The sequence below is a fragment of the Solanum verrucosum genome, unplaced genomic scaffold (genome assembly GCF_900185275.1).
Source record: "Solanum verrucosum unplaced genomic scaffold, falcon-dt-bn FXZP01000085.1, whole genome shotgun sequence".
NCBI lineage: Eukaryota > Viridiplantae > Streptophyta > Magnoliopsida > Solanales > Solanaceae > Solanum > Solanum verrucosum.
In genome coordinates, this window is record NW_026019839.1 from 2,714,355 (window position 1) to 2,724,943 (window position 10,589).

General features: G+C 29.3%; 3 protein-coding genes across 4 annotated transcripts in view; all 3 read left to right on the forward strand.

Moving 5' to 3' along the window:
- LOC125815441 (uncharacterized) overlaps positions 1–10,589 on the forward strand; it is a 426,658-nt gene that overhangs the window by 339,314 nt on the left and 76,755 nt on the right. The window lies entirely within an intron of this gene.
- Positions 1–10,589, forward strand: part of LOC125815227 (glyceraldehyde-3-phosphate dehydrogenase, cytosolic) — a 613,914-nt gene that overhangs the window by 119,462 nt on the left and 483,863 nt on the right. The window contains exon 1 of one of the 2 annotated variants that reach the window (XM_049494657.1): positions 7,185–7,190. The exons of the other annotated variant lie outside the window; for it this stretch is intronic. The gene's annotated coding sequence lies outside the window, so the exon portion shown is untranslated. Of the gene's footprint in view, positions 1–7,184; positions 7,191–10,589 lie in introns of those variants that run through there. 2 annotated transcript variants of the gene reach the window in all.
- Positions 6,601–10,085, forward strand: LOC125815290 (uncharacterized). Its single transcript, XM_049494735.1, has 9 exons — positions 6,601–6,719; positions 7,688–7,746; positions 8,013–8,291; positions 8,552–8,612; positions 8,920–9,044; positions 9,148–9,210; positions 9,332–9,456; positions 9,590–9,729; positions 9,964–10,085. Exons 1-8 carry the CDS (start codon positions 6,665–6,667, stop codon positions 9,723–9,725), a joined length of 903 nt encoding a protein of 300 aa, XP_049350692.1. The 5' UTR covers positions 6,601–6,664; the 3' UTR covers positions 9,726–9,729; positions 9,964–10,085.

The following is a 10,589-nucleotide window of genomic DNA, read 5'->3' on the forward strand; positions in this document are numbered from 1 at the left end:
CTATTGGTACGTCGATTGGTGTAATACATTGTATGGTTTAACTGATTGTATGAATTACCACAAATTGGTTTAGGTATGTGATGTGGTATTTATGCTGGTATATTTGTTTCTAGTAAATGACACCAAAATAATACTATGATGTATGAGTTTGTGTATTTATTGGTCTAATATATAATACCATAATTTCAAAATACGTAATAAATTATTGATGTATGAGTTGTTGTATTTATTGGTGTAATAAATTATTTGGTGTAATTGATGGTGAAAATTGAGGTGAAAATTTGGTGAGAACATTGGTGCACATTTTGGGCAATTACTAAAGTATATCGATAATTGTCTTATATACCATCGAATACCATTGTAACTACCAAACTGTTTAAATTGATGAGTGTATAAAATTCATTCTGCAATTTTTTTAAAATTTATTAATAATTTGAAAATTTCTACAAGTAATTATGTGGATTACGAAATTGAAGGAGTGATGTATGATGCAAACACCAAATACGAAGGCTTGATTACTACTATATTTTCACAATTGGGTGTGGACACAACCATTTATCATTTGGAACTCAAGTATTTCGTGATTGGTCCATCACCACCAATGAAGATTCATAACAATATGGGTGTATATAATTCCAGCCTAAAACAAAAATAATTTTAGTGAAACTACTTAATGTGAAAAACTTGGTTACCAGAAATAATAGACTATGTTAATGTAAAACATTGATTAACAATTGTAAAATATGCCCAGATATTGATAAAAATATAGGAATAATGAATAAAGGTGTGTTAATATATTGGTTTGATCTGAAACCAATATATGGTAAAATAGTCACGCAATTGATAAACATATAGGCACGTCATAATGGTTGTGTGTAGAAATCATATGTTTACTTTATATACCAACATAAAACAATAAATTGGAAAGAAACTAGTTTAGGTTAAAATCATGGTTTGAATGATAGCAGAAAAAAACACTCTGTTAATGTAAAAAAATGGGTTTACTTGAACTAAAAACTACACAAAACTTGGTAAACGTAATGGTATATATATCAAACTAAACATTGCATGAAATCAAATAGCACATATAAAAAAGATTTGGTAATGCTAAAACCAATTGTCATAATACTAGTTGTATTAAGTAATTCAACTATTTGAGTTATATACCAACATATAACGGTATATTGTAAAAAACTATAAAAGGTTAATATTTTGGTTTGGACCGTTACCATATTTACCACATTCTATTCATGTAAAAATATTAGTTTATATATGATAAAAAAAAGGCACAAATATATGATGAGGCCTCTGGTTAATTCGAATGAAAAACGATTAAGTGAAGAAGATGTAAGATTTAAGAGATATGACTGATTAAAATTGAAGGGTTAACTCAATATACCGCTGAAAAAAGGATTCTTAATATTTCTAGGAAATAACTCAGTTAATAACTGTACCAATTTTATTGGTACCATAAAAATCTTTAAATAAAAAGAATAAATCAATATGAACAAAAAAATGACTACAAAACATAAAAAGGAAAATAAAAAAATAATGAATCATGTGAAAAGGAATTTGTAATATTTCTTGGAACTATAACTCAATTATAGTACTGTAACAACTTTATTGGTACCACAAATCTTAATATAAAAGGAATCCCAATAAATGACTACAAAACATAAAAAGGAAATAAAAAAAACATAAACAAACGTGTGTATGTGGGTGTGTTTAATGAGAGAGAATATATGATAAAATTAAATACCTAATTACACTCCACATAATATGGCACGAACTACTAACAAATGACATAAATAAGCCTTATCTCAAAGTTCGCTGACATATTGACCATTTTACCTTTAAATAATGATCCAACAATCATAATTGACCACGTGTATGAAATGATTTTGCAAAATTGACACGATTTTCAGTTAACAAATAATGACATGAATGAACCTTTTTTCAAATGAAAATGAAATAGATGAGTCAAACTTTTAACGGATGACATAAATGAGTCTTTTCTTAAAATTTGATGACGTATTTAAGCCAAATTTTGCAAAGCGAAATGAAAGATTTTGTAAATAATAGAAAGGAATAGAGTAGTACGATAAACAACATCATCTGAGACTCTTCCACCCAATAGACGACTGACAACAAATGGTTTTTCTCCATTAGCATCAGCTTCAACCTCCATACGAGTTATAAAGGCTAACAAAACAAGAACAAAAGCAATTATAAAAAACTTAACCATAATTTCACAAATCAAGAAATATAAAAACAACCAAGAAATTATTGTTTATAGTGTTGGAAATGTTTTGTTTAATATGAGCCAGACTGCTTTTATATATACAAATGTTAGGTGAGTCTTTCATTCAAAAAAGTTGATCAATATTTATATGTATTTGCCAAAAATAGAAAGAAGAAAGAAATATGTAGGTTGTAGGAATTAAGTTTATTCACCCAAAATAAGTTAGTAAATGCTACAAATCAAAGTAAAATTATGGGCAAATAAGTTTCTTAATAAATTAGACGAGGTAAATATTACTAGTTTATTATTCAATATGGTTATAGTTCCAATTAATTATTGCGTGTGGTTATAGTTTAATATAATTTGCTATTGATTATGGGACCCATGAACGAATTGTATACGAAAAGAAAAAGAGTTCTTCCCTTATTTATATACTCACTTATACAAATCTAATTTTATATCTCCTCTCTCCATTCTCTAATTCTCTCCTAAAATCACTCATATATATTGATTTTGAATTTCAAAATCTACTTTTTCCCTCCTAATTGTGGCATCGCAATTCAAGGTAATTGCCTAAAATGTGTTTCAACTCTCTCTCTCTTTTCCTTTGTATATGCTTTATGCTTCTTCTTTTTTCAAAAATCTTTCTCATAGTTTTCAATTTTCAATTTTTTTTTAAAAAAAATGGATGAAGGAACTTGGATTACTAGAGGTATAATATTGCGTGTCAAATTTACTGATGATTCATCATCGCTTTCGTGGGGTCTAACTCAAGCATTCTAAGACATTGCAACATCTGTTGCTAAATCTAGACTGAATGAAGAAATTAGATCCATTGAAGAGTTTGGATCCAAGCACCAAAATGACTCAATTAAATTAAAATGCAACAATTTAAATTATAAATGCTTGAAAAATTATGTATATAGAATTGATATTATATTTTATATAATTTAAAAAATATATAATTAGAATTATTATTTTAAATATATAAACTGATCTTATTTTCTTCTTTGTTTGCTCTGTTTTAGATTCATTAGCAACTCGTTCTTCCTCTCTTTATCAAAAGTAACTTATCAAGGTCAAATACGATTACATTTGAAAGGGTTTTAGTGGGTGGACAAGTTCCTTAATCAATGGTATCGTAACAACTTTCGGTCCTTAAAAAATTTAACACTATTTTTTATTAAATTCATTTTTTTCATACACATAATTCTTCAAGCATTTAGAATCAATAACCCTTAAATTTATTTTACTTTATATATTTTAAAATAATCATTATGTTAAATAGTTAACTTAAAGGGTCGAAATCATACACTTCAAATAATTGAAGGTTAAATGTGCATAGTCAAATAATACATGGATTAAAACTGAATTTATGAAATAATACAGGAATTAAAATCATTATTTCCCCTTGTTACAACATTAAATAAGGTAAAAAGTTATTTCATTTTATACCCAATATTATTTTTTTCAAATTTATCAATACATGAAATTTTTTAAATATATATTAGATTAATAATAACATATTTAGACAAAATTAAGTACCCCAAATTTTGTTTTCAAAAACTTATGATGGAGGCGGTGGTGGAGACGGTTGTGCTGGTTCGTAACAACACTGGACGCAGATTGGGGGATTCACCTCTATGTTGCAGTTACAGCAAGCTATTGAGCAATTGTTCGTGCATGCTGCAAATAAAAATTCATTCATAAATATATAAAAAAAATAACTGAAAGAAAAAACAATGTCGTTAGAAAAGAGAACAATGTATATTATTAATCAGGACGACTCAAGCTAATCAGTGACCTAAAGTAGATTATATAATTTAACTAGAGTGTAAGCAGTTAGAATAGTACGGTGAACAATAACATCTAGTGCTCGTCCATGCTGTAAACGGCTGACGACAAGTGATTGTTGGTCATTTTCTCTAGCCTCAACCTCCTCACAAGTTGTGGTTAATAAACCAAAAACCAAAATGATTGTGAAATTTTTTATCATTATTTTGAAAATGTTAAAGATGTTTTTTTTAATAAGATCATACTATTATATATAAAAAAGTTGTATTTGTAAAACTATTAGAAAAGGCATCCAAGGAAAGTTGGTAAATACTGCATACCAAGTAAGTAGGAATAAATAAATATTTTTCCATAATTATACATATTCTTTATCTTTTTGGATTGGATTTAATATCACCAACTTAAATTTTAATAAATCATAATATATTCACATGATACTAATAAAATCATTTAAAAATATTTATTAATTGCATTTCCAATTAAGACAATTGCTAGTATCAAAAGAATAAGGAGAAAAAAAGGTAAATTAATGAAAAGGACGATAAGATAGTCTTTTGAAATTTTAGCAAAAAAAAGTCATGTCTTATATTCAATTAATGCAATATTAATTTTCATATAAACTCTGAAGACGTCAAGGTTTTATCCAAAATTTGGAGATACTGCTCACAATTCCTTTTTAGACATTACTTAAAAAACATGAATTTTATAGAAAAAAAGTTATTTTTCATATGAAAATACCCCAAAATGAGCCAGAAGCAATATTAAGTAGCTAGGTAGAGTTCAAATCACAAGAAACTTTAAGTGTTATAGAATAATTAATGAGTTGTAAACATATTTCCGTTTATAAATGTATGTACACAGTGAAATTTTGTTGATAAATTCATACTAAATTTTAGATTAATTTTTAAATTCATGGTATGTTAATAAAGACAAATTATTGGTTAATAAATTTGAATTAATATTAAAATTAAAATTATATGATTTAAATAAAGTCCAAATTACATTTGGTCATCCTCTTAAATTGACAACACGATCCCAAAAGATCAAAATACCCCTAAATCGCTAGCTCAACACATATAAACGGGTCTTTGTAAGATCAGAAGAAACAAGAGAAAGAAAAAACAAAAAGAAAAAATACATAGAAAAACTCAATTCTTCAGTGGTGATCCACAAGTCTTCCCCATACAAAGAGTCTTCACCTTCAAATTATGAGCAGCAAATTTTCATATCTACGCAATTGTAATCAAAGCTAATTAGTTTTGCATTCGTGGTGAAGTTCAACAACTATTTCATAGCTTCAAGAACAAAACAAAGCTCTAATGTTGATGATCGTGAAGAGAAGAATAAAAGGATTACATCTTTCTCATTAGATTTTATAAAGATTGTAATATTCGCATAAATTATTGTTTGTCACTATTTTCCTTTCTTGATTGTTATTTTTCAGGAAAAAAAACTTAGTCACTTACAATTTGACAAGCCTAGTGGGATCAGACAATCTTTACATCTCATCTCTTCTCTTCAAAAATCAAAGTTCAAGAAAGATGATGATAGCGGTTTTAACCCATGTAATATTGCATAGTTCTAGTTTTAGTTGACTGTGCACATTTAACCTTCAATTATTTAAAGTGTGCGGTTTTAGTCCTCAAAGTTAACAAAAGTTAACTATTTAACAAAATAATTATTTGAAAATATGTAAATAAAAAATATAGAGTTGGTGATTCTAAATGCTTGAAAAATTATGTATATGAAAGTTAAAATTATATTTTGGGATATGGCACAAATATCCGCCTAGACTATGATTGAAATCTCAGCAAGAACTAGGGGAAATGATATAATATAAATAATATTAAAATAATTTTAAATTACATAATTAAAGTGCTATTTTTTTTATAAAAAAAAAATTAGTAATTCGGATGGAAGTAGGAACTTTTCAATAATATATTTTTGGATGTTATATTATATTAAAAAATAATTACAAATAATAAAGAATGATATCATAAGAATAATATTAAAATAATCAAAAAGTGAAATAGAGAGTTGGAGAACTACTATTCACCCCTCTATAAATGGAGTATAAAGAGTAATATGGAGAGGGGTTGGAAATGACATTCTCTATTTCTCTTCGAATATAGAAAATGGAGAGTAAAATAGAGATGAATTGAAAATGGTAAAAACTTAAGATAGTCAACCAATAAAATAATATAATCTATTTTTTTTATTTTATACTTAATAAAATAGTTTATGCTTCACAAATATTCACAACTTATATTATACCATAGTTTCATTTTTTAAAATTCAGTACATGATAAATTACCCCATATATTGAAACAGGAGGACTTTAAGTTTGCTACTACTGAAAAATGGGTATAAAGAATTTTGGACCACTCAAATTTTGGATCAATTTTTTGTTTAGTCTTTTTACCCTTTTCTTGAGCAGCTTAAGAAATAAAAATAGCCAGTAAAGATTTTTTAATTAAAAATAAAAGAATTGGTCTCCATTCTATCTCTCCCCTCTCTTCCTTTTCCATTAGATACCAATAAAAAATGTAAAGTTCAAGTGAGATTTATTATAGGTAGAAGGGAAAATCTTGTTATAATTCTACAATTCAGCTTTCAAGCAAATCATCAATGGGTTCACTTACTATAAACAACTTCTTGAAGTTCACTTCTATTGCCACTCCCTGTAAGTACTTTTTCTTTCTTGGAATATGGTGAAATCTTCCTCAACCTCTCCATGTCCAATAGTATTTCTTCTGTCCCAATTTATGTGATGTAGTATGAGTTGACAAAAAAAAAAGAATTTTGAAATTTATGAACTATGATAAATTACGGATATTTGTGTGGCTATAAATAAGACCATTAAGGATAAAACATTTTAAAGTTAAATTATTAGTCCCTCCATTTTTATTTATATGTGACCATTTTAGATTTTACGTCCCTTACGAAACTAAGTAAGTTTACTATTGTAGTCTTATTTAATGTTTTCTTGAAGTTGAGTTTTCAATAACTGAACATAAATTAATTTATTTGGATTAATTAAATTGACCAATGAACATAGGTTTTTTAGTTTTTCAATGTTGGTCAAATTTCATACTCTCAAGGATAAAACAGGAGAATAGTGTTATTTATGAATGTTGGTCAACTTTCATACTTTCAAGGATAAAACAGGAAGAATAGTGTTATTTATATATTGATTTTGTGCAATGACAAGCACTCGCTGTTCATTTTTACTTGACACACTCATTAAGAAAATAATTATTGATATATGTATTTTACCACATTATTCCTATTAAGTGATGTTTAGTATTAGGTCTTGGAAAATAATTTAGAGAATAAGTATTTAATGCTGAGGGTAAAACATGAAAAAAATAATTGTCTTTTTTTGATATATCAAAAGTGACAAGTAAAATTGAAAATATATTTTAGGAATAAGTGACAAGGAAAAGTGAATGGAGGAGTATTAAGGATCATATGTTTTTAGCAAGATCGACATATAAACAGGAACGGAGAGAGTATTATATATAGAAATGTGTCATTTTGGGATGGACTAAAAAGGAAAGTGAATCGTAATCAAAGGTGCTGAGCAGTTTCTGTTTTTATTTGGTTCATTTCTGTGCTTTACCTTTATAAATATTGCTGATGTTCTATCAGGTAGGAAGTTTGGTGATCCCAACTGTTCACCAAGGTCTGTACCCCCTATATTGTGCTATGTAAGTTCTAAAAAGCATGAATTTGTGGTTCACTTGAACTCGGGGTTAATTTCACGTATGGTCACAAAACATTATACAACTATTTTTTGTCACATTAAAGTAACTGAATATTTCCCACTAATAACAGCTATAGTGACTAAAGTTTCAACTAAAGATAGTATGTGACTTTACTATTATAGTTGGTAAAGTTTAGTGATCATACGTGAAATTAACCCCTTGAGCTGATGTTAAGAATTGCTGACTATGTTAACTACTCATAAGTACAGGGGTTTAAAGCCAATGTAAGGGCATTTGCAAGTCAAAAATCGGTAAAGAAATCGAGAAAAAAAGGGAAAACAGAGAAAACGGATACTGCAATACCCGATAAGTATCTGTTAAGTGATGATGTTAATCCAGATTATGTTGAAGATAGCAAGAATGCATCTCCTCTTGACACTTCCGAGGCTGGGACTTCTGTACCGATGATCCCATCTAGAGGTTCTGTGCTTAAGGCATGCATAATCACTTCTGGTTTAATAGGTCTTCTAGGCATTGTAATTAGAGAGGTAAACTTTCTCTCTCAGCTCAAAGATGTTACTTACTGTAAATTGTTCAAAGTTTTCTCATGAACTTGAGCGTGTTACTGTTTTTGAATGACACAAATATAGTGATATGCTTACACTTCAGAGTGATGTGTTTGTATGGTGAATTGGACTAAGACTTATGCTTCAACTTAGATTGATTACTTCTTCTATGCGAACTCATAGATTGGTTAAGTCCATGAAAAGGAAGTAACCCTCTTATTGTGTATTTGGCTGTTTTGCAGGGCTCTCATGTTGCATCAGCAGGAGGATTGCCATTTGTTGACTGTTCTGTCGAAATACCATGTAAACCTTAGAAGCTTTCTTCTTCATTCAGTAGTTTTGAAATTTCTTTAAAAATTAATTTCCAACCCCCCTCCCCCGGGATGAACACACCAATTTTCTAGAATTTGTCACGAGTATAACGTAGCTTGAGAGGAAGTGTATATGGGATTGCAAACCACATTCCTATTACACCATGGAAAATTCTGTCTTTGCAATGGTGAACCTCAACTGTTTTCAAAGCAAAGAAAAGCTATTTTCGACTTTTCATTTCTGATGAGTCTCATCAGTTATAGCATAAAGGTCTTAGTGCTGATAGCTCTCTCTACAGTGACTTTCCAGATGTGGCATCTTGTGTTGATTACTGGATTGGTCATACTGGTATCCTCTTGTCGGTACTTATTGCTGAAGATATGGCCAGATTTTGCTGAGTCTAGTGAAGCAGCAAATAGCCAGGTACGTATTCGAGCTTTTGCCTTGTTACATACATACTTTCTTTGGTTGGATCAAAGGGCTATTTTCTGTTAAACATTCTGAAGAAAAACAAGTTCCATTTCAGGTCTTGAGTTCACTTGAACCTTTGGATTACATAGTAGTATCACTTCTTCCAGGCATTAGTGAGGTACGGGTAGAAGTTTTTGATGTGTTTCTCACATATGTTACTTGTTGGAACTGCTAAATGAGTTGTTCATTTTAAATTTCAGAACTGATTACAAGCTTGTATGGGTATCTCAATGACGCAGGAGGTTCTCTTCCGTGGTGCATTGCTACCACTTTTTGGCATCAATTGGCAGAGTGTAGTGGCAACTGCTTCCATATTTGGGATCTTACACTTGGGCAGTGGTCGGAAATACTCCTTTGCTGTCTGGTATATGTTCAAACTGTGGTGTTTTCCGTAGTTAATCAATCATTGTCTGTTATTGTGATTGTGACATGAAACATCAACTGTGATGCTCAGGAAGAGTACTGAGACTGAAACATTACGACTATTCTAATTTCAGGGCCACATTTGTTGGAATTATGTATGGTTATGCTACAATTTTATCATCAACTGTTGTTGTGCCAATGGCTGCTCATGCTGTAAATAATCTAGTAGGAGGCATCATATGGCGCTACACATCAAATTCCTCAAAATAGATTGGTAATTCCTTCTCTTGTTTGAATATTAGCAATTTTCTAAAGTGGAAATGCTATTAATATATATGTTTATAATTGATCTTATTACCATGTGAACATATTAAACAGAACATGTCCAACAATATCAGCTTCTATTTCTTGATTTTGCATGGTGAAGCTATATGTGTTACAAGTATTTTCTCTTTTTCATTGTAGCTTTCAAAATTTTGACATTTTATGAATGAATCTGTATTTGCAGCATGCAGGAACAAATGTCAAGTAGCCCTGCTGTAATCGCAACTAGTGTTGTTCTGAAGACTGGTAGATTCACAAGTTAAAGAGTCATTTGGAATTCCTTTTTTTTCAACTTATTAGCATGGGATATCTTATTTTCTAATATATATATGTTATTTCGAAGTTATTTATTAGTATTGAACAAACTAATATTGACAACAACAAAAAAATCTTCTGCCAGTATTATGAGCTCCAATCTATTAGCATTATCAGGTATTTCACTAACAAATTGTTTAAAATATCTACACCATTACGATTTACGACTAAAATTGATTAAAAGACAATACTTATATGTTAAAAAAATTGTGAACTTGTGTTTTGGGAAGCTTCACCATATCAAATTGCTATTTTGCACAAGACACAGGAGGGGGTGAATTGATTTGTGTCAAATTTTTGCCATTTCCTGAATTTTGTCCAACATATATTTCAATACATGTTTCTTGTGAAATCACCAAAAAAAAACTGTCAAGTGCAGAATAAAGTACAGAAGACAAGATTTTTACGTGAAATATCACACAGCTCAAAGATATAACTCTAGCTTGAAGCAAAATGTTTCTCAACCAAACAACCTACAAAAGCTTCTAAATAAGC

What these genes read in the sequence shown, in the direction of transcription:
- LOC125815290 (XM_049494735.1), top strand. Translation starts at nt 6,665, where the DNA reads ATGGGTTCACTTACTATAAACAACTTCTTGAAGTTCACTTCTATTGCC. An exon ending in TAGGCATTGTAATTAGAGAG is followed by an intron (nt 8,292 to 8,551) that starts GTAAACTTTCTC and finishes GCTGTTTTGCAG; the next exon opens with GGCTCTCATGTTGCATCAGC. An exon ending in AAATACTCCTTTGCTGTCTG is followed by an intron (nt 9,457 to 9,589) that starts GTATATGTTCAA and finishes TTCTAATTTCAG; the next exon opens with GGCCACATTTGTTGGAATTA.